The 24160-nt window shown below is 41.6% G+C and overlaps 2 protein-coding genes across 2 annotated transcripts in view; both read right to left on the bottom strand.

Annotated features, from left to right (window-relative positions):
- Positions 1–931: 931 nt before the first annotated feature.
- LOC131993482 (uncharacterized) lies at positions 932–9811 on the bottom strand. The gene is made up of 10 exons (XM_059359415.1): positions 8269–9811; positions 6540–6674; positions 6372–6446; positions 6193–6279; positions 5996–6087; positions 5827–5912; positions 5106–5163; positions 4799–5016; positions 3207–3350; positions 932–1796 (listed from the first exon to the last, which is right to left on the bottom strand). The coding sequence occupies exons 1-10, from the start codon at positions 9727–9729 to the stop codon at positions 1531–1533; spliced, it is 2622 nt and encodes an 873-aa protein (XP_059215398.1). The 5' UTR covers positions 9730–9811; the 3' UTR covers positions 932–1530.
- Positions 9746–24160, bottom strand: part of LOC131993884 (spectrin beta chain, non-erythrocytic 5) — a 27381-nt gene continuing 12966 nt past the window's right edge. The window contains exons 12-25 of the mRNA XM_059359950.1: positions 20524–20669; positions 20304–20400; positions 19192–19341; positions 18781–18930; positions 17992–18248; positions 16787–16922; positions 16468–16662; positions 15876–16028; positions 14802–15019; positions 14289–14472; positions 14040–14195; positions 13344–13691; positions 9809–10152; positions 9746–9776 (exon numbers count right to left, since the gene is read on the bottom strand). Coding sequence (XP_059215933.1) covers positions 9746–9776; positions 9809–10152; positions 13344–13691; positions 14040–14195; positions 14289–14472; positions 14802–15019; positions 15876–16028; positions 16468–16662; positions 16787–16922; positions 17992–18248; positions 18781–18930; positions 19192–19341; positions 20304–20400; positions 20524–20669 — 2565 coding nt within the window. The remainder of the gene's footprint in view (positions 9777–9808; positions 10153–13343; positions 13692–14039; positions 14196–14288; positions 14473–14801; positions 15020–15875; positions 16029–16467; positions 16663–16786; positions 16923–17991; positions 18249–18780; positions 18931–19191; positions 19342–20303; positions 20401–20523; positions 20670–24160) is intronic.

Below are 24160 nucleotides of genomic sequence, written 5' to 3'. Positions count from 1 at the left end.
AAAATATAAACACCGCAGGAATCCTAATCAGGAGAAGCTGACTGTAATGATGACAGTAGTGGTGAAGACAGCAGCTCCCATGATCCTACGCTACGTCACAATGTCACCAATCTCTTTTGTTATTGTTTTGATTGAGAGACGAAGTGGCAAAAAAAATACATATAGTGAGTTTAAAGACACTTCACCTGCTTTTATCTTCCACCTCAACTCACAGTTCAACTCCTTTAATACATTTCATGCAACCAGACAATTTAAATGCTTAAACTTGGAATCACTCCTGATCACACCTTCAACTGCTCTTAGCTTTTACATTTTAAATGACATTTTAAACCCAGACAGTGCTTCTACTTCAACTGCTTTCAGTGCTTCAACTTTAACTCCCAGATGTTATCGCACATGTAAACAACAAACATTATAAGATGTTTGGCTTAGTGTGTCCACTTGCAATTTTCAAACTCAACATGCACGCTTCCATTTTCTTCAGATAATTAAGCATTTCTAGTTCTTCCTGTATTCCAAATCTTCAGAAAATGATTTAAAATCTGCACCAAGTGACCCATTTCTTTGCCATTTCTCTCTGTGTTGTAATTAATCCGTCCCTCAGAGATCTTGAAGGGAATTGCTGAATATTTTGTAATGCTAAACAGTAGTTTTTGGAAATCTCTTTATGCATATGACTCATTATGCAGCTATAATGTCTCCAGAAAATGTCAGCATAAAAGCGGTTGATTATGGATTTGTTTGAATCATGTCTTTAATATGCAAAAAGAAGGCTAATGATGTGAAGATGTTCTTAGCCTGGCCTTGCCTTTAATCTCTCTATTCATCTAATCCCCTTTTTCTCTTCAAAGCCTCCGGAGAGGACAACAAAGCTCGAATAAGAGACATTTTCACCTCTGCTGTATTAAAAATAAATATCTTCATCCATTAATCACAGCCGAAGCAAATCATTGCTTTTTAATGTTTTATTATGAATAGTCTTTGCTACAGTTTGTATTTTAAAAAGTGTTAATATCAAACAAGCTCAGGCAGTATCAAACTGCTGCTTTTAGTATAAAGAAGAAAATTCTCTGGTGCACCACACGCTGTACATGTGAAGTTAATGTTATAATACTTGGTCATAACTGATGATGATATCACTGGTATTATTTTCTAAATGTGAATTCTAAACTGATTCTCTACTGAGCATGTAGCTTTACTTAATACAGAGGCTGTTAACCCAATCACACAACAATCCAAAAACTGAAAGAAAAAGAAAAAAAATTGAAATAAGACTGGCGAGAAGACACAATTAATCAAATCTACAACTACACAATGCACACTCACACAGTAATGTTCCTTTCACAAGAAAACAATACAAACACTCATTATAAAAGGACTTGATTTATGTGATTTACCTAAAACACATCAAAAATAAAACCGTGGTAGCTCTTCCGATCATAAATATAGTCAGTAGTAGCATTTTTTTTTGCTTTTCAACAAATATGTGCACTGCACAAACTATTTATAAAACCCTTTAGTAAGATTGTTTTAGAGGTCCCGTTTTCCGAAGAACTTTTTGAAGACGGACTTGTTGCGTGGCCACGGCAGGCTGACGTAGCTCCTCAGAGCAGAGTCCTGATAGGTGTCCTGCTGCCATCCAGCTGAGGCCAGCAGCGGGGGCTCCGAGCTTCTGCTCGTGGACGCACCGTCTGACGATTTGTCTCCGACTACGAGAGTCACACAGTAGTTGGAGCCAGTTTCCAAACCTCTGCCTCCAGGGGTGTGCAGCATGGGTTTGATCTTCTGGAAAGTTGCTGAGAGAGAACAGTGAAAGGATTACGAGGAGACTAGAAAACAGCTGTTTATCATTCTCAGACACGTTATAGATCTTTTAGGTGAAAAGCTGCAAACTGAATCGTATGTCAAGTCATATCCCAGATACATGTGCTAAATGCCAATATAATAAAGGTACTCTTATTCACTGTCTGTGGGAATGTTCAAAGATACAAAGATTCTGGAATGAGGTTATCAATTGTATGTCTGAGGTGTTTAGAGTCAGGATTCCCTTCTGTGCAAAACTTTGTATACTGGGAATTTATCCCAAGGATTTTAAACATACAAAGAAACAGACTAAAGTGTTGGACTTTGGACTTTTGCATGACAGGAGAGCTATTGCCTTGAACTGGAAGAGCATGGAGGCTCCTTCTATAAAACAATGAAAAAAGAACTATCAGAGTGCATCGGATTGGAAAGACTGACTTACATTACCAAAGGAAAGCTGAAGGAATTTGTACAATTGTGGGAACCATATGTGAACATTATAGCATCTGGGAAATAGGGTCATAAAATTTTAATTATCTTTATTATTATTATGTGTATATGTTTACATGTACACTACCGGTCAAAAGTTTTAGAACACCCCAATTTTTTCAGTTTTTTATTGAAATTCAAGCAGTTCAAGTCAAATGAACGGCTTGAAGGGTACAAAGGTAAGTGGTGAACTGCCAGAGGTAAATAAAAAAAGGTAAGGTTAACCAAAACTGGAAAATAATGTACATTTCAGAATTATACAAGTAGGCCTTTTTTCAGGAAACAAGAAGTGGATTAACAACTTAACTCTATGGAGTCTTGGGCTATTTTGTCCATTTTTGAATTCTTTTCATGTCTTTGTAAGTCATTTTGTGTCTTTTTTTAGTCTTTTTGTGTCTTTTTTTTGGTCATTTTGTGTCTTTTTTTAGTCCTTTAGTCCAACATAAAATGTGATTTTGAATCTTTTTTTTACTTTCAAAACACTATCATGCTCAATAAAGAATTTTAAATGTTGCAAATGTGCATTCATTTTAGAGTACACTGAGACATTAAACTGCATCATTTTCAATTAAATTCTGGAAAAGTGGGTGTCTTCTAAAACTTTTGACCAGTAGTGTATGTATAAGTATGTATATGGTTGTGTTTATAAGAATATATGTGTGTACATGTTGTTTAGATATGCATACGTGTGCAATGCATGCATGTGTATGTATGTGTGCGTGTATGTATACATAGGCCTATATAATTTCGTGCAAATCTACCTGGTGTGAATGGGTGTGTGTATGAAGGTTTGGGTTCTGCTCTGCATTCTTTATGTATGTTATCATTTACTTTTGTTTGTTTGAATTTTATTGTAAAACTTGAAAACTAATAAAAATATTGTAAAAAAAAAAAAAAAAAAGCTGCAAACTGACCTGATGTGAAGGAGTGGGAGCGACGCTTGTTGCTGAGCCAGTCCTGACCGCTGGAGACAGGGGAGTGAGGGGAGGACGAGGTGTTGTCTCTGGATGCTCCAGGCAGGCAGTGAGTCACCGTCTGCTTCAAACTGTCTTCATCATCTAGACAGGGACGAGACATTATTAAAAGCAGACATTAGGAAGAGAAAAACTGAGGGACAAAAAAGTTTATTTACTGTATATAATCCATTTCCAGAGGTGGAGGAGTTGTTAGGTGATTCATGGGAGAAGAATGAAAATTTTTAAAAAAAGTTCTGGTACACAAATTTGTTTTCAGTTTTTGGGACTTTTTCTCTGATCTTTGTGGAATACTGGATCATTTGAGCATTTACTGAAATGAAAACGTGAAAGGTTTAGAGAGTAAAATCAGTATTTTTGCGGAAAGATGTCTGAAATCCAGACTACAAACTGCTGTTGTAAATGTCAGAAGGCAAAAAGATTTGAAAACACTGTTTGTGTTGTTTTTTAAAAGCTTGTTATGGTCACCATTGTGTCATCTTAATCTTAAAAGTAAAAGCTGTCAAAAAAAATTAATGGAGTAGTCAATAGTACAATATTTCCTGAATAAACGTAGCAGAGTGGAAGTATACAATAGCATAAAATCTCTTTAAAATCTCTACCTCAAAATTGTACTTAAGAATAGCACCTGAGTTAATGTACTTAGTTACTGTGTAGCACTGCACATTTCTTATGTCAGACTCAAAGGGCTTCAAAATAAAAGCAAAACAAAAATGGGCAAAGCTTGTACATGACCATAACATATAAGATAAGAAGGTATTACATAAATGAAAACATTAAAAAAAACATTTTAAAAAAAGAGTAATACAATGAAATTGGAATAAGAAAAGAGAAGAAGGTATTAATATGATTATTATTATTAAAAAGGGGAATCATGATAATAATACTGATTCTACAATAAAAGTTTTAACCATACATGTTAAATCTAACTTAAAGTTTGCAGGAAAATAAATGAAAAAATGAGACACTGCTATAGCAGACCTTAGTTCATGTGGAGAATTCCAGAGTAGGACTATAATGATTGTATATATACGCTGACTGAGAGTTTATTCTCGGTTTAGTGGAAGACCTTTACTTTATAATCTTAGGGTTCTGTCTTGTGTTTATTCAGTGAACATGTCAGCAAAACAGGAATGAACCTTTACTGCAGCAACAGATATGAATTGAATTGGTACTCCAGTTGTTTAATATGCAGTGAGACAATACTTTAGCTCCCCCTAGTGGAACACACTGCACCTGCACCAGCCATTCACTATTTTCTTCCACGGTGAGAACACTGATCTCAACCACTACAAAGCCCTTTTAAGCTCAGCAGTAGCCTCAAGAGTAAAGAAGCAAGCAAAACCAGCTCGTTTGATGAAATCATTGTTGGGAAAATGAATATAAATCCTGTCAAATCAATAACTACCATAACAAAGTGCCTCTTTTAACCACCGGTGGCTCAGAGGGGCTATTATAGAGGAGGGTGGGGCTTTTTATTGCTTCTGCGGAGTGTGAATGTGGAGCAGATGCAACAGAGCAGAAGGCCTTACCGCAGCCGCCTCCATCTGATGATGACATGGTAGACTGCTCATCCACGCTCCTTAAATGACTCTGCTGCATGTGACTGAACTCTCTGGTGAGGACAACAATCTCTTTGGTCTGGGCGGCGCCCGGCGGTTTGCGTCTGGGGAATGTGGACGTGACATCATGGCGGGGGGAGCAGTGGCACTTGGAGAGACCATGACAACGGGAGCAGAGGAGGGGCTTTCTGGAAGGTGGGAGGGAAACATGTTGTTATAATTACTGATTATCCTAAAGATGATCCTTAAAATCAAGGGTCGGAGCGTCATTTCTTACAGGGAAACAGGGAGGTCCTGATCGACTGGGACGCTTGACAACGAAGACTCGCTCTGAACTTTTGGGAAAAAGAAACATGAAGAAGTCAGATATTTTCACATCAGTTCAATTCAATTCAATTCAATTCAATTCAATTCAATTCAACTTTATTTATAGAGCGCATTTCATGCACAAGGCAGACTCAATGTGCTTCACAATGTATACACATAATTACAGTTAAAAAAACAACAACAAAAAACACAGAAAAAACTAACAAAAATCGATTACAAATTAATTGAAGAGTGCAGGTAGACAAGCTATTCCATATTCACCACATATACACTTACTTACTCACACATGTGCACCCACTCCCACAACCACACATGCACACAATTCAACCAAATGCTGTAGAGAAAAGATAGGTTTTTAATGTGTTTTTAAAAATGGCTACTGATGTGGCAAGTTTAACTGTGTCAGGCAGGGTGTTCCACTTTCGCGGGGCATAAATACTAAAAGCTGCTTCTCCTTCTTTGGATCTGGTGTGAGGGATGAGTAAGTTGCCACTGCCTGTTGACCGAAGTGTTCTTGCTGGGGTGTAGGTGATGAGCATATCTGTGATGTACTGAGGTGCAAGGCTGTGTAGTGCTTTATAAACCAGGAGCAGTATTTTGAAATCAATTCTTATCAGCTTATCTCATCAGCTCAGATTTAACGAACATCAGCTTAGAAATAGAATGTTTACCTGTGCTTGCTTGTATCTTCATCATCCATTTCTTCATCATAAAGCGCGAGGAGGCATTGAACAGATATTCGGACCCATCACGGAGCCTGAGGGCCAGAGAAGACGACGATTACAACCTCAACCTAAACACACAGCTGTCTTTATGATTTAGTGGTTATTGAAGTCTTACTGTAGCCGAAAGCAGTTGGGTTTTTTGGTGTACTCTGGAGCAGGTGAACACTCAGCTCCCATGAGGTTCAGCGGCAGGCCACATGCGGAGCTCTGCACCACAGCACAGATTAATCATCATTGACTTCATACAGTCCAACTCAATTATTTATCATTTCTGTTCTCTGGGGCTCGTATTGTTGTAAATTTTCTGCTTACCCTCAGTGTATCCTTTCTATCCTGGAAGAAGCACAAGGTGTGTCTGTACAGGACGGCGTGGTAGGAGCTCCAGCCTCTGGAGGCGGCCTGTGAAAATAAGATAAGAGTGTGTGCTGCTGACTGTGGGCTTTACTCTTGCTGACCGTGCTGGCTTAAACAGAAAACGGAGCCTTTCTTACTTTCTTTCCTCCCAGCTGCAGCTTGTGCTTCCTCTCAAGTGTTCCCTCCATAGACTGCAGCTCAGGCTTTCCACTCTGAGAGGGTTTAAATTCACACAATTAGACAAAAAGAACAACTCCTCTCTGTGGTTGAGAGCCGTGTTTCTAACAGACTGCAGCCACTCTTACCAGGGTGTTACAGCGCCTCCCTGTGGCCATCGGTTCTCCCTGCTTCTCCATGTCCTCCAGGCTTTGGGAAGCTTTTCTTTGCTGACAGACGCCATCCAAACCCATATGAACTGACAGCAGACTCATTGACTGGTCCTGTTTAGAAAGAAGAGAATCCACAGTCATCTCTGATGACAAAGTATGAGTTGATCATACAGTTGGTTTAAGGCAAAGGCAAATATTGCACAAACATTTAAATGTACAGTACAGGCCAAAAGTTTGGACACACCTTCTCATTCAATGCGTTTCCTTTATTTTCATGACTATTTACATTGTAAATTCATCAAAACTATTAATGAACACATGTGGAATTATGTACTTAACAAAAAAGTGTGAAATAACTGAAAACATGTCTTATATTCTAGTAAGCAAGGGTGGTTACTTTGAGGAATCTAAAATACAAGACATGTTTTCAGTTATTTCACACTTTTTTTGTTAAGTACATAATTCCATATGTGTTCATTCATAGTTTTGATGCCTTCAGTGAGAATCTACAATGTAAATAGTCATGAAAATAAAGAAAAACGCATTGAATGAGAAGGTGTGTCCAAACTCTTGGCCTGTACTGTATTACTACTGCATAAATTAGTGTTATAATAAATGAAGCATTTAAGGTTTCAGTTCACCCAAATAACATAAAAACTAACTTTTAATGCTTTTTTCTGCATGTCTAGATGCTGATATTTTTAGAGGAGAATAGAACTGTGTTTGTGGAGCTCAGAGCAAGGAAACGTTACATTTTAAAGTCTTGTTAGTTGTTACACAGCCTGAACCCCTTTATAGGACCTGTTGGTTCTTTTTGATTATCATTTTTGTTGTGAGCATCACAAACACAATTCTAATCCCTTCCAATCTCAAAGACATATCTCAAAATCTGGGAATATAATACCAAATTTATCCAAATGCCTGGATACCAGTAGGAATATGTTTCATCCTGTTTTTTTTGTGTGTGCTTGTTTTTTTTTTTTTTTTAAACATTTGGGTGAACTGATCATTACGGAAGCCGTAAGAGGCAAGTGACAGAAAAAATTCTGGTGATCCATTTCCTAATTCTGACCGAGATTGTTTTCTCTTCTGTGTTTATCACTTAAAGGTGCTGTACGAGGCTTTCAAAAAATTAATATAGCAGTGAAGAAATCTTTACTATGGTATGGTGGAGAAATGGTGCACTGAGCCAAGAATGAAGTCACACTCCATGTGCATGTGTTGTAACCCTTTGTTCTTTGTTGTGGTAGCTGATCTGGCCGCAGATGAATGTTAGCACATGAGTTTGGGTGCATTAAAATGTGACGCCTCAGGTTGTTTGTAAGCATCTGTATATGACGAGTTGGTAGTAATATGGGAGCTGTGCTGAAGCATTTCCTGCTCAGGCTCTGAACTATAGGTATGCTCTAAATGTCGTGTACAGCACCTTTAAGAACATGTGAAAAAAGGTTTTGTTAGGATCATCTTTCTAAGTTGATTTAGTGTTTGTTGTTGTAATAATCAATTTGGCCACAAGAGGCTAAAATGCATCACTACCTAATACATTTTTTTATGCATTTTAACACACTTCTAATAACCTTTTTTCCAAGTGTGAAATCTTTGAAAATTAATCACCACAATTTATTTTGTCTTACTTGCCACTCAGGACTTCTATGGATCCAATCTCATCATTTCTACTTCACAGAATACCAAACGCTGACCTCACCTTCGAACATCCTGCATGCTCGTCCACCTCCTCCCCCACCTTTGCCTCCTCTTCCTCCTCCTCCTCTCTGTATTGATAAATATATCTCTGATTGTCCCCCACATCTGGAAGCTTCACAGGATCGGACGCCGTCTCGTTAACCGTCACTGAGGTCTTGCCGGCTGGTTCCCTGTTAGGAAAGGCCGCCCAGGACCTCCTGTCTCCTGTGGCCAGTGGAGGGAGGTGGTCTTTTGGACCCTGCTCTTTGTCATAACCCAGCAAACTCTGGAGATAGGGGGGGAGTTTGAACTCTGCCACAAGGAGGTTGGGTGCTGAGGCTGTGACCAGGTTCCTGTAGAGCACAGCCGGGGTCTTGGGTGAAGGTGAGCGGGAATTCGGCTCTCTGCATTGTTCTGCAGACTCTTCCTGGTTGGGCTGGTACATGATGTCAGAGCAGATGCTCTGTCTGTAGTTGGTCGTCTGGTTCCAGATGTCCTCCAGTTCTTCTTCTTCTTCCTCAAACTGCTGGTGGTCGAGGTGGACCGGCTCTGTTTCTAGCTCTGGTGAGCCAGTTGATGGAGTGTTGTTCTCCCTGGTTTTGGCGCAGTCTATTCCTCCCACCTCAAAGGACATGAGCCTCCCCACCACACCCTTGGGCTGCGTGTTATCTGGAGCATCAGTGCAGAACTTGATACTGCTGGAGGTGGAGATTCCAGAGTCAACAGAGTCCTGACGAACGCTCACGCTCACTGTCGACTTCAGATTCACAACCATATGAGACGCTTGGCTCAGACTCTGAAGCCCAGGACTCTCTTCATGCGAACTGTGAGCACATTTATGGTACTGGTGTCCATTGAGGTCTCGGATGAGCGTGTGGACACTGGGGCATTGGTGTTTATGTGCAGCTGTACTTTGTGTCTGGTTCACGTAAATTGGGAGCTGCTGGCTGGTCCCGTCCCTTTCAGCTGCACTCGTTTTAACCTCTAATGACATTTTGTCCCACTCCTGCTCTGCGTCCTCCTGCAGGCTGAACTGGGCTTTAGACAGATCGTTGCATGGTACAGTCTGATCCTCGTCTTCTTCCGGGGAAAGAGGGAGTGGTGGTTGGGAGCTCTTATCCACATCGGGCAGATCTTTTACTACAACTGTCGAAGGGAAACTGATTTCTGTGACAGCCGGAGTGGGTCGAGTCTGTTTGAAAGAGCTCAGGGCTGTGTGTCTCTGCGAGAGGGGGTCCGCATCAGTCCCTGCTCCTTTTTTGGACTCCGGAGGGGCAATAGTAATGATGTCTTGAATGCTTGGGATGAGGGTCATGTCCTTAGGTAGTTCGAAGCTCAGCACAGAGCCCAAAGAGAGGAATCTGCAGTGGCTTTTTGCATGATTTGTGACCGGCCCCTCTGATACAGCATAAGGAATAATGCTGTATTCTCCTGAACACTCTGTATCAATATCCTTCAGAAGGGGATTCTTCATATAGGCCATAGCTTCCACCCCATCCCTACTCTTTGATGAACTCTTCTTCCTCCTGCCTTCCTTCAGCGGCCATGTACGCGTGTCATACGTGGTTGTCTCACAGTCGTAGCGCAGCATCCCTTCGGTTTGCTCCTCCACTCCCATGATTTTCTGGATCGTGTGTCTGCGAGTGTCCCTCTTCCTCTTCCTCTTCTTGCCCATTCTCTTAAGGCTGCTGAAGATGGAGCTGCTGCCGCTCACCGCCAGAGGGTGGAAGGTCACGTTGGCCGTCTGAGATGCGGGCGCCGAGGACGGAGACGAGGAGGAGGGGGAAGGCAAGAAAGTAGGGGAGGCTGAGGCTGCAGAGCGGCTCTTTTGGCGGGGCAGGGTGATACTCTCATACACAGGGGCCACAGCCAAGTTGTTATCCTTGACATGCAAGTAGGTACTTACCTAGAAAAAGAAAAGGATATTAGGCACATGTGCACTCTTGTACGATTTAAAAGCTTTATCGCAAATGGTTAACCGCAGAATGACTCATGCGTGCTGCGGGCTGGAGCCCCACAGCCCTCTGTTACTCCTTTTCCACCAAGGCAGTTCGGTGCCGGTCCCTAATCTAGAATCAGTTCCTCGCGTTTCAACAGTCAAAGAACCGGTACGCTACTTGGCCAGGAAAACTGGTTCTAACTCTTTGCTGGTCTTTAACCGGGAACTGCTTATGTCAGGGGCTGGGTGCGGGATTATCATGACCAAAAAGACCAACTAAAATATGTATCATTCATTTAATTTAGTTTGTTTCAATGCAATTTGATTGATACGGGCTAGCGTTAGCGGGCTAGCGTTAGCTTACAACATAGGCTAACATTATCTTATGCTCACTGTTAATAAGAATGAAATCGCCGCCCATAGCATTCAAGACGAGAAGCACAAATGTGCTGTACCAGTCGTGTTTGGTAACAATGTTGGCTCTCAAAGCCAGGAGCTACATTTTTAAAATGATGATGTAGTCTGCCATTGCTGTTATTATACTTGCGGAGAGCGGAGGTGTAATGACGTGGCTCTCTAGCCCGGGGAAAAGCAAACAGGTTCTGAGAGGGTTCGCAAGTTGAACCAACTGTGAACCAGCCCAGCACCAGCACTAGAACTAGGTTTGCGTTGGTGGAAAAGGGGTATGTGAGAACAAGAGCTGTTTTATGTGTTACAGATGAATGATGACATGAGAGCAAACCTGCCTAAGACAATCAGCTACTTCTCTTTTCTTCCACATCCCACACATCCAACAAAACAATGGATTCAGGAATGGACAAGTCTCACACAGCAATGCAAATGTATACAAAAAAGACATGAATTAGATGAAAGGACAAAAAGAACATGATTGCAATCGCACACTTGTAGGACTTAATCAGAAACATATGTGGCTGCACATGCCGTCATATGCAGCTGTAATGGCTTGACCTTTCAACTCTGTGACTAATCTCTTGTTTCTGTAGAAGCCCCAGACTATAAATCACAGTGTGCAGTCTGGGGGCCTTTCTTGAAAAGTTCAACACCAGTTCTTTGTCTAATGACTGCGCCTGTATCGGCGTTTGGGACGCACTCCTGCTGGGAGCCATTTTGGAGCACGAGTTTCATAGGAAGTGAAGGTGAGGTCACTTATTTAACACAACTGAGGCACAGCCGTGGAGAGGCGAACAAGAACAGGTTTCCTTCAGGCTTGTGGCGAAATGACATAAAGGAGAAGAGAGAGCTTCTGTCAACATTAGCAGCAGGGAGAAGACTGCATGTGCTTTTCTTACTCATCACCCTCATTCTGTCTCTGCCATCAGCGCTCTCCAGCTTTAAATCCTGGCTCATTGAACAAGTTGAGATCCAAAGAAAAGTTTTAATGTCGGAGGAAAGTTGGAGTGTAAACATACTGATTCATTGTCTGATTTTCAGTTGGGAATTTATCCAAGTTTACACAAGACGAGTTAAAAAGGACAAAATGACTACTGACAGATTATTGCAAAGATGGATTCACATTCACAATCCAAAATATACACATTTGTTTTTAGTGCCTCAAGCTCACTTACAGCAGATAATCCCTTGTTTTTAAAGAGAGAGGTTGTATGAGGTACTTATCCATTGTCAGTGAATTACCTACTTTCCCTGACTTATATACACTGCTGTAGACAGGGGCAACAGCAAAACATATTTTAGCCACCTAAACAAAGCCCACCTAAAAGCATTTTATATAGGTGTAAGAACACATGAGTGGCTGGTTTAATACTGCCTTTATCTATTGTTGTTTTTGTTATTTTGTGACTTTGGTTTTAGTTCAAATTTGCCAAACTCAAACAATAACACAAACACATTTTCAATAAAAATTATTGGTTTTGTCAATGGAGTCTGGTAGCTATGAAAGGAGCATAAATGTATCGGTACTCCCGCTTGCTTCTCCAAACTTTGGACTCATCGACCACCATCTACTGTAGATAATACACTGATTACCTTATACAACCCCACTTTAAAAAATCTGAACTGTCCCTTTAAGGCTGGCACAAATTATGCATTACCTAAGTCCTTTAAATATCAATACTGTACAGATGATTCCTTAATTTGCAGAAAATTAATTTTAAAAACATTTTTATATATAATTTTACTAAAACTTGTGTAGCTTTCGATTTAGCTTAATAATATGGATTCGGTATAAATTAACTGTATGCATTATAGTAAGAAACTGTCACAAGGTTAATATATTTCAGTATTTAGTATCATATATTTCTTTCTGAAAACAGAACAGATTTTTGTTCGCTAATTGGACATCATATGTATTACTACATTTCCTTCATTATGTTTATATTTTCTCAAATGGATTGTAAAAGCAGCACCTCCCTTTTCAAATCCCATTACAACAGAATGTGCTTCATTAAAAATAGAATTTATTTGGTTTTAGATTTGCATTTATGACTGCAGTTAAGTAGGAAATTGTGAGTTTTGACAGTAAAATGGTTTGTTATCTTTTCTCACTTTTCTCACACTGACTGTATATTTTCCAGCCTCAGTGACTTTGGAGATGGTGTGAGTGCAAATATGATAGCACTTGGGCATGACGTGTTTCCTTACGCTCATGCCTGGCTTACACACAGGGCATCAGCTCGGGGGAAGCTGCAGACTGGCTGTACCTTGTTGTAACAGGAGTTAGTAGAGCATGCTGCCCCCAGAAAACAACTACACACAGCATGCAGTCCCAGCACACTTCGAGATGCAGCATGCAATGCCAATTCACACCCCGCAATTTACCTCGTTTGCACTCTGCCGATAAATCTTTCTCTTTCTCTTTAAACTACCCAAAGTATTTTCCAAAAGCCCCTGGCAGCGCCTCCAAAAGTTTTTACAGGCAGAAGATTGAGACACAGTGGGCTAAGGGAGAAAACGGGGAAAAAGGAAGACATGAAGGCCAAAGAGAGAGGGAGGAATGAACAGCAGCAGATAGTCAGGGAGGGAGATCCCATGCAGTGTCATTACAGAGAACTGTTCCTGCATTGACCTTCAGAAACAGCAACAAATATCATTTACTTCAGTGCTTTTTGAGAAGAAATGTATGTGGCATCCCATAATAGTGTTTGGTAACTTAAGTGTGAAGTGATGTGTGTGTTTCTCACCCTGTGGACAGGCTCAGAGGTCTCCTCCACTACCTCCTCCGTCCTAGCAGGCGGGTCAAGCACCTGAACCTGGCTGTCCCCTGTGTTACCAAAGCTAAGGATGAGGTTCACCGTGCCCCCTAAAGCAGGACTGCTGGGCTCTTTGAGGAGCATAATTGAGGGTTTGGGAGACTCCCCGCCCTGTGGTCCGATGCTGTTCATGATCTCGTACCCATCCTCTAGCTGCTTCTCCTCCTGCTGCTCAGCTTGTCTGGGCTGACTGTCTCCTGCTGCCTTTAATTTATCTTCCTCTGAGGGGATGACTGGGGATGGATGAGACCGGTGAGCCTCCAGCTCAGGAGCTGAACTCTATGTAGGATGCCAGAGGAAGAAATATTAACAAATATTCAAAACGGTAAATTACTCAATCTGTTTGTTTTTAATCTTATTTTCAGGTTGAATTTAAGGTTGCAATTTAGTTTGCACTGTCTATTAATAACAAGGAAACCACTCTAGATGGGCTACCGATGTTTTGGTTGTTTTTGGAGAAGGAAAGCTTAGCTGGAAGAAACATTAACTACATTGGAAAATAATCAAACAAAATAAAACCCTAATAGAAGGCTTTATGTGTGAAATATGATAAAAGATGTGATTTTCAAGAGCTTTATTTGTTCCCAAAGGTCTGTCCATATGATAAATGCCTCTCTGCCTATTTACCTCTGTGAATGGAGGGCATATTGTAGCCTCAGAATAAATGTTATCTTGTGAAGTCTCCTGTCTGCTCTTCTTGTGAAGCCACTGCTGTTTCTGAGCCCTCCAGTGCACTGAGATCCACCCAAGCATACTTCTCAGTTCATCCATGCGCTCTTTTACCTGCAAGACATTACATAAAAAAAATCATAAACAAACAAAACCAACAATATATTCCAAGACTGCAGTCAATCGTAAGTGGGTAACCCTGCTCACCATCTGTGTGAGGTGGTGTTCCTTGTCTAAAACATTCCTCCCCGTTTCCGCCAGTTCATCAAATTCCTCAAACTTTTGCTCAATCTGCATGTCCAGCTCTGCAGCCAGTGGCTTCTGGCCATCTTTCCCAAGATGCAAGGCGGTATCTGAGAAAATGCACGACCTGGTGTCTTCTGTCCATGAGCTATTCAGAGGAGGGAGGAGGAGGGAGGGGGAGACAAGAAACAGGGTTGTGAGAAGAGCCATACATTCCAAGAAAACATGAGAATGACCAGACGCTCCCTGATAGGACAGACATTCATCGCCTTGTCACACTCGGCCCAGGAAACGTGCGCTGACCTCCTCAGCACATCTTAAATTATACGTCTCACCAGGGACCTTCGCTTGACAACGAGAACATCCTGTTCTCCCCTTGAAAAGATACCGTAATGGGCAGATGTTCTCACAAGGAGGATTACAAAAAAAGAACGTCTGGCAGAAAAGGAGGCCACAAAATCCCCACGCCTTGCTTACATCATGCCGAGGTAGCTCCTGAAGAAGTCCTGGAGTTGCACAAACTCTCGCAGACGTGACTTGTTCTCCGTCACACTCTTCTCCAGCTCGGTCCAGCCCTGCAGCAGAGTCTGGATCTTTGCCCCGAGTATGTGCACTCTCTCTGGGCAGAGCTCCTCCAAGCGAGAAGCCTGGTTCTCCATCTCCTTAACCTCCTCCCTGATGACTTCATAGTCAATCTGTGGAGAATCACAATAAAAATCTATCATCCCCCATCATCTTCTGTATCACTCAAACAGCCTGTACCAATTGTATCTCTGTATAACTATGACCTCACCCCCATAGCTTTATGCATATCATTCAGCTAGAGGCCCATATGGTGTGCATATGGGCTGCCACGCTATAGCAAGCTTTGCAATCTTGACCACTTTTTTCTCCTTTTGACGAGGCAGTAATTAATAGTGTTGAGGGTTCTCTGGGAGTAATGCTTCATAACGTTTCTCAGCTACAGAAAGCCTCAAGAACACTGAGTTGTCGGATGCCTGTCTGCTGACGCCACAGTTATTTCAGTTTGGGAGATTAGGTCATTTCTGCTCTTCAATGGTATCAAGTCCAGACAGCTGTGTGTGCGTGTGATAAACATAACACTGCCCAAAAATGACTCACACAGGACTTTACCAACCTCACATCTCCAACCCCCTGACCCGTAGACGCAAAGAACACACCCCACCAGATTTACTCACAAACACACACACATTTTGAGAGCGAACAGAACAATGAGTCACACGAGCATAAATAAATATCCCGTGTGAATAATAAACTTTTGCACGCTCTATGTGTGTGATTGCACGGTTCAGTTTATATAATAAATTAAACACAGCACAAAGTGCGGTGGGCTGGCCCCCTTTTAGATGTGAGAAAATCTGGCACAACAGGAAACAGACTGTGGAACAATGTGTTGGAGTGCGAGAAATTGAAGGGAGGGCTTCCCTTTTTTTCATTTCACCGAGCAAAGGTCAATAATCCAAAGTCAATGGGATGGAATACTGCATGATATTAGATCATATTTGAATGTTTACACCATCTTCCTCTCACCTCCAGGTGGTCCTGCCTCTCCTGCAGCACCTCTAGCCCACAGCGGTCTGGCTCACACTGGACAGCCATGTCTGTCTCCTTCTCCAGGATGTCCAGGCTCAGCTCCTTGCTGCAGCACAAGCACTCCTCCACGTGCACCGCCAGGCTGGCATGCTGGCGGGGGCGTAAAGTCATCATGAGCACTCGTAGGATGTCATTAAGTCATTATGCTTCACTGTGTATTATTTGTTTTCCGATGAGAGCCGCATTGCAAGTTGGTGTTTAAAATGGTGTCGTGGAGTTCCTTCCGGGCGTGTGTATGTGCTATTTTGACATGTGTACTGCTTTCTTACCAAGAATAAATCGAATTAACGCAAAAGCACTCATGCGAGGGGGAGTGGTGGCTCGTTTGGGGCCTATTAAAGTACATAGCCACAGACAAAAGGAAACCAGATGTGGCTCTATTGGTTTATGCAGCTGTTTGTGACAGAATTGGAGGGACTTAACAAACCTTCAGCATCATCTAAGATCGTTATAACTTAACTAACATTGTGGTCTAATGAACAAGAACTCAAGCTCCCAGTTCAATATCAACAAATTTCTCTCTCTTTACCTTGCTCAGCAGCTCCTGGATGGCCTGGTCGTGGCTCTGTGATCGGCCCCTTTCTCTAACAGTGTCGTTCAGCATCTCCACGGCCTCTCGTAGTTCCTCCACAGGGTCTCCCATGCTTTCTATCAGGGGCTCGCCGCCACCACTGCTTTGGAGTCCAAGCAATGTAGGAGCAGAGGTCATCTCAGTGTGAAGAGGCTGTTAATTACAGAGACAGATAATGAGGATTTTATGAAAATTACATAGAACTCTTGAGTGAGATTTTTTACAATGTTTTTATTTGGGTTAAATTACCCTTTCAGAGCCACTTTTATTGTCTCACCTGGCCCAGGCTGTACTGACTACCACTCAGCTCCTGGCTCTCCTCCAGCTCCACGCGCTCCAGGAACTCAGTCAGCATTCGTGTGTCCTGCAGCTCTGAGTTCTGCTGGGTCAGGGCACTTTGGACACGATGGTACCTGTAAGACACACCAGCAGCAATGTTTTAATGCCACCTTAACTGCAATCCACATCCGCATATACAGTACAAGCCTGAATCCTTCATCAGAACCACATTACAGAGACCACAAGCAGCATACTGAGTGCGTGCCCCCTATGCTGTTTATGTAATCATATATCATGTGTCACATAAACATTTCCTGTTCTTCAGGGCATGAAGGTACCCTGTCCATGCAGAGTTTATATTTGAGATGGTAAAGGGAGCAATTTCAAAGGGTATTTTTTCCAGGATAAATGGGCCTTAAGTTGCTTGTATGTAGCATTAAATAATGACATCATCCCAAGTGTCTTACAGCTGCTTAGTGAGAGCCTCTACCTGCATCAATGGTTCCTCAGACTCCACAAGTGTCCATCCCTGCCCCATCTAACACCCACACCCTGGAAACACTTAAACCGAGCTCTTTCCGTTTCTTTATTTTCTCTGGTCAACTTGGTGTTCTTAACAGAGTCTGAACTTGTGTTTATGGACACAGGTACGTCCAGTAAACCAGCCGACATCATGAGGTTTTACTGAGAGTTCATGGCAACAACCTGTCTTTCGAGGGCCAACCACAGAGAGAGGGCTCCATCTTGCAAACATGGAGCGAGTGACTCTGACGCACACTGACAAGCTGTGGGTGAAGTGCATGTCAGGACTGCAGGGTAGACCTCACTAAGTGCTGCATGAATCACAAATGAATAAACTCGAGCGATGAATGAGAACATGGAGAGTTGTTTTTTTGCCAAAAGGTCAGCTTATGAGATCTATGGATATATATTTTTTTGAGGTTTATGGGGTGAAAATGTTTGTCTTAAATAAGAACTGGGGGTTTTAATGAATAAACTCTTCCATGTTGGATTGCAGACATGGCAAGCTCAAACCTGTGACCTCTCGGAAACACTGACAGACTTCTTATTTTATTTCCTGACCACAGTGACGAGCGAAACCACCAGAGAGTGATTGTTTGGATCCATAACACAAGTCTTCCGTGATGATAGACATCAGGGGGCTACCCCTGACCTCTCCCTCTCCTTCTCTGACAAACTCACTTTCTTTCCACCTCCTCCATGCGCGCTGGCAGGCCTCGTGTGTGTGGATGACTGTGGCTGTGGAGGCGCTCCACCTCCTGCCGCAGAGCACCGAGCTCCAGGCTGCGCGCTGCCACCTCTTTCTCCAGCAGACAGCTCTCCCTCTCAGCCATGCTCATTGTTTCAGGGTCACCGGCGAGAGCAGATTCCTTCATGGAAAGCTCCACGGACTCCAGCCAGGCCTCCAGGCTACCCAGGGCCTGAAGCACTTTTACAACCTGCACAGTACAGAAGCAGAGAGGCTAATGATGTAGAGGTTTTACTGCAGTAATTTGCATGTGATTTAGTGCACAGCGAAAACAACGAGAGGTGATGTAGTGTACAAAAAAGACAATAATAGGTTTACCTAATGGAAGTAGACCGTGCTCTGACCTACATCTTTTGTAATAAAAGACTCACGCTTTCCAACTAAGTCATCAATCTGGGGGGATTCGCAGCCTCTTTCCATCCCATAATCGAATTATATGGCAGTGCAATAAATATTCCTTGGATTACCCTTCATAAATTTGGGGGAATATACCTTGCAGACTCTTCCAATTAAGATGGTAAAGATGAAAGTAAATGAGCTTCTAACCATAACTGGATGTGAACAGGCCAGGCTCTGGGCCAGCAGCAAGCTTCTCCCAATGGGAGAACTGATCCAGAATCATCCGTCATAACCATAAATTTACCCTATAACTTCGGAGGTAAGTAAAAGCCTCGCTATGACTCAAGAGGAATGCATGTTGTGAGATATTTTATGAATCTTACCCTAAAACCCAGCTCCTCGGAAGCCTGAAGAAACACGGCGTTCCTCTGGTGCCTCCTCCGCAGTTCTTCCCACAGGACTTCCAGCTGGCCGAGGAACTCCTCTATCTTGGCGCTGCCCGGGTGCTGTGCACGGACCAGCCCACGGCCCTCCTGAGGATGGAGCGTTAAACTGATGAGAGCATGTGATGACTAAGGACTGGGATTTAGGTTGTGAAATAAAGACCTAATCTAAAGCTTTGGATAAGTAAATCTGTCTCAAATGAAATGTCAGCTGGTTATTTGATGAATACACAAACCAGGCCTGTCGAGGTGCCCAGTTTGCAAAATGTGGAGGATATTTTCATCCAGGGCATTTGTCCAGTGATTATGTTTTCGGACAAACTGTGAATATGACAGTGTGCCTTGGCGTACCCGTTTGACCACCTCTATCCTGGCCCTGTTGGTGAGAATTTCTTGTTCCAGAGCGTGTTGACACCTCCTGGCTGCCTCCAGACCCTCGAAGCTGGCTATTGAACACACCTGTGTGGCCATGGACACGTTGTCTTTAAGCCAGGACAAAGTCTGAGATGAAAAAAAGGGCAAACAGAGAAAGGGTTAAAGTAGTGAGCAGTTTAAAAGAGGAATATCTAAATGGGATAACAAGGGAGATGACATTCATAACCCCTTTTCCACCAACTTAGCTCTGGTTCTTGAATCACATCTGTTCAGGATTCTTGTAAACTTGAAGCTATCTATCGAACCAGCCTTCCAGTTTTGAGCACAAGATTTGTAATCAAGGATGTGTAATCAATGGAGGATGTTGCACAGTGCAAAACGGAAGTAAACAGTAATAGCAAGACGGCAGGTTGCATTGTTTACTTGCAAGCTTTTTTTTGGTTTATTACAGATTTCAATCAAGATTTGATGATAAGGATGTAAAAAATGATTACGTGCAAACTCCATCTTCTCTTTCCAGTCTGTAGAACATGGTACACCCACTTCAGTTCACACTAGGGTCAAGGAAAACTTGCTATTTTTTTATTCCAGCTGGGAACCAAGTTCTCAGAATCCAAACCAATTTATTTTTGGTCGAGATGCTCTGAACGGTTCAAAATTAGGTGTGAAAAGTGGAACAAAAAGGTCCATGTTGGTGGAAAAACAGTATCAGATGCCATAGGAACCACAATGACAAGGATCCAGGTGAAGTTTCGCATCCTGATCTTTAAACTCACCCATAAAAAAATCATGCAATTACTGAAAATGAGAAAAGTAGCAAGTAGTAGCAAAAGAGTATCAGTAGAAGTAGCAAACCAGTCTGTAGAAAGTCACAGCTGAATGCAAGACAACTCTGTCTCATTTAAAAATGTGACATAATGTCTGTGACTGGTTACAAGAAAAGAGCGTAAAAGTTGATGAGTACAGCTGACTTGACGACAGAAATTAATTCTGAGGTTGAGGTCGATGAACCGTTTTTTGTTTGTAGACAGACAGTTTTGTGGTGTGAAGGGGAAATGCAGGTTTTTCCTGGCAGGGGTCAAGTTCACCTTGTCAGCAGACACGGTGAACTTCTGGAGCTGTGTGTGGAGCTGTGGGTGGCCTCGCGGGGCGGTGGCAAGCTTGGGCTCTGCTCTGGGCTTCCTGCTGCAATGAAAACACAGACATGTGACTCCAATTATGACTTACATAAAGACCTCTCATTATGTAAGTCACAGAGAGAGAGACAGAGAGAGAGAGAGGGGAGGAGAAGCCAGGCCAAAATGTCACCTTTCCCCTTTCAATTGATGTCTGACGATGACATCATTTGAACAGGCAGGGCTGTCTCCCGTGGGTGAAGAGGTGTGGTTCGCTGATGACTGCTCCTGGCTTTGGTCTCTTTGTGTTCTCCTACCAATCCCACATTCAACAGTACTCTGTGGACAGAAAAACAAAAAAAAATCTCTGTAGGAAAATCCCAGCAAGATCAGAAAAAAGACATGTGAGCAATGTTTTGCTTTTTCTGTCAGCCATCCATCGAATAAATGTTGACTGGATGCATAAACATCTCAAATGGAGGATTTCATACTGTGAGACAATGAGGCGTTGCTGTAGCTCACTGCTAATGTGAATGTTACAGTGTGGCTGGAGGCTGGACAACATGGACAGCTGCCCGGAGTAAAGTAAAGCCTCTCCTGTAAATGACACAAAGCATACGCTCTTACAAAGGTTGGCTCTTCTCGTCGAAATAACCCAGACCAGACTAAAGATACAAGCTATTTCTGTTTGACAGCATCAAAGTGTGGAATAAAATTACTAAAGATGGCAGCAAAAGTTCTTTATGAATGAACACATTTAGTCTAACAAGGTTGCCAACATGTGCTATACCATTCTGATGACTAAAAAGAGCCATTGCAGTTGGAAACATGACCCTTTTTTAAATCCCCTATCCCCAGCCCTCATTAAAGTGTTTTTTCAGCCTTAGATACTGATTTCCATTGCCATCCACTCCAACTGTTCATAACTATGCAGAGAAGTTTTTAGCAAGGTCAATGCCAGAGCTATAGACCTTGTCTTTGTGCAGAAATATATTAAAGACGTCAACAGCCACTAAGATTCTTTTACGACCATCTGAGTGCTTTAAAGGTTGGCCAAAGGACTCTGCAGCAGCGTTTCCAATGAGAGCTGCACATATCTGGACTACAGAGAACACAGTGGGATCTCCTGATGTTTGGTCCTGTTGCTGACTGCAGTCAACTGCAAATAGCTCAAACATTGTAGTGCAACAGGATCCAACAGGGCCAATGCAAGAATGCATGTAGAGTTGTTATTTATTAAAAAGATATTATTTAAAAGTGTATTTTTTGTTCTTGTTTGCAATGCCTTTTGGCATTTACTTGTGTTGTTTCTTACTGTGTTTAATTTAAAACTATAAGGCACCAACCGATGTTTTAAAAGAGCCATACAAACATAGACAGTATTAAAAAGAACAAAGCCACTGTAATGTCAGCCATTGATTTTGGACATTTTCAAAATCTTGAGTTTGACATTTTAGCTGTCCCCCATCTCAGGTTTTGGCCCTCGTCATCTCGTATTTTGGGACCATACATATATCAGCTCACTAGTTAACTATGGGTGCAGAAATGAAAAGCCAATTCCTGAGAATGTCTTTTAGTACAACCGAATGCTGAACAAGACATTTTTAGGCGACCAAAATGTTATAATTAAATTTCATGATCTAATAAAGAAATTGTGAAAGGGTCAAAGTTCTAAGACAAAAAAAAACAAAAAACGGGACAACAACCAAACTGGAAAACACTGTGGTTTTGACCTGTCAATCACAAGATAGCCACACCCTAAAACAGTATCCTGCTTTATTGTCTATTTAAATTTACATAAACACATGAGGGAAATGTATACTGGGGTTATAAATCAAGTAAGAAGTAGGATTATTTTCTCATAGACCTCTATACAAATGGACTTCTTTTTGTAACCAGTGGAGTCGCCCTCTGCTGACGATTAGAAAGAATGCAGATTTAAGGCGCTTTTGTATTGGCTTCGATTTTGTGATTTTTGAGTTTTATTTTGCTTTCAAAATTCCAATAAATACGAAACTATTAAAGTAACTGTAAATTAAGTCAAGCATTCGTTTATGCTGCCATTTCTCTGTCTAACTGTATGAATAATGCAGACCACAGTGTGTTAATTGTTCTATATAACATAATGTCTTTTACATATGCCAGTAAAAGCAGTGCTGACACGAGTACAGCCTCTGCAACAATCAGCAAGGCAAATATGCATCTGTCAATGCTTTCACATAAAAATTCATAAAGGCTGAATTTACACAACAGCCAAAAAGCACAAAACAGCCATTAATAACAGTGTTTTATGGAGTAGCTTTAATTTAACCATGTTATTTTCTGACTGGGCTTATAGAAGAAGTGAGTCAGAGAAAAGTGTCGCCTCCAAAATTATGCGAGAGATGCAGTAAATTAAAAGGGTCTAACATCATTTACTAACATGCCAGTCATTTTATAGGCCGGTCAGAGTTTCATAGAGGCAAATTATCGGCCCATTTCTGTGTTAAAGCTGCAGTACTAACAAACTACTGTGATTCATTTGACAGAGTTGATAACCATCAATGACGTCTCCTCCCCAGATATTTGCTTCTGTCCTTCATCCTTCACAGTGGCTTCCACTGTAAACAACTCCTGTGGTGCACTCAACATCCCCATTCTGCCATATGAAAAAGAGTTATGTCAGCCGCAGAGAAAAAATAGCTGTTTAATCGTTTGCTATGTCATCATCATGCTATGGCCTCATCCAATCATCTCCTGTTTCAGCATACTTCTCCCTATCTTGGTACTGTTGATTCTTATCTGTTTTCTACTGATCTCCTCTTTCCCCCGCGTGTCTTTCTGCAATGTGCTATGAAGTGATGTCAGCCAAGAACTATCACTTAGCACCAAGCCCATCTGGTCTGCAGCCCCAGCATCTGGCTACAATTAGCCAGAGAAACAGACGATCGCCATGTTTACCTCTAGCAACAAGAGGCCATACTACTTCTGACATAGACATGGAGAATATAGATTAAATGCAAGTACCCAGTGGTGGAATGTAACTAAGTACACTTACTCAAGTACTATACTTAAGTACAGTTCTGAGATATGTGTACTTTACTTTAGTATTTCCATTTAATGTAACTTTATACTTCTTCTCCACTACATTTTGAGGCAAATATTGTACTTTTTACTCCACTACATTTAGCTGACAAGTTTAGTTACTTTTCAGGTTGAGATTTAACATAAAAAACATAATAAAGTTAAAATGATTAGATATTTTAAACTTCATAACAGTAGGCCGATATTAAATAGTTAAAATGAGCACTATCTTTACAAAATAAAACACTGCTTACATAAATGCATCAATGCAAATAATCTTATAATATATTTAGAATACATAAAACAATCTGAGTGGGTCCATTCTGTATCACAAGTACATTTACTTTTTGTGTACTTTAAGTACATTTTGATACTGATACTTTTGTACTTTTACTTTAGTAAATTTTTAATGCAGGACTTTTACTTGTAGTAGAGTCATTTCACAGTGTGGTATTAGTACTTTGACTTAAGTGAATACTTTTTCCACCACTGCATGTACCCATACACATACAGACACTAAAACCTTTACAGTGACCTTTAATCGACAGAAATTGCAGCAGAGGGTGAGAGACTGTGAGAAAGAAAGTGTATCGAAAGTGTATCGAAAGTGCTTCATACCAGCACATATGCAAATGTCTCCACATAACTATCAGCCAACAGACCTGTGCAGCTGCATCTCATACTCTTAAAAATACTGTAATCAATTCAGCACGCACAGCAGCATGAGTAGCAAAAGTATGTGACAAATTACTTTTACAGCTCAACTG

The sequence above is a fragment of the Centropristis striata genome, chromosome 20 (genome assembly GCF_030273125.1).
Source record: "Centropristis striata isolate RG_2023a ecotype Rhode Island chromosome 20, C.striata_1.0, whole genome shotgun sequence".
Classification (NCBI taxonomy): Eukaryota; Metazoa; Chordata; class Actinopteri; order Perciformes; family Serranidae; genus Centropristis; species Centropristis striata.
Note: the sequence above shows the minus strand (reverse complement) of the source record. Positions and strands in the feature narration are given on the sequence as shown.

Excerpts from the sequence above, each read along its gene's own strand:
- LOC131993482 (XM_059359415.1), bottom strand. The coding sequence starts at position 9,729 with ATGGCCTATATGAAGAATCCCCTTCTGAAGGATATTGATACAGAGTGT. Across the intron at positions 6,675-8,268 it reads AGCATGCAGGATGTTCGAAG|GACCAGTCAATGAGTCTGCT; the intron begins GTGAGGTCAGCG and ends CTTTCTAAACAG. Across the intron at positions 6,280-6,371 it reads TGCAGCTGGGAGGAAAGAAA|GCCGCCTCCAGAGGCTGGAG; the intron begins GTAAGAAAGGCT and ends TTATTTTCACAG.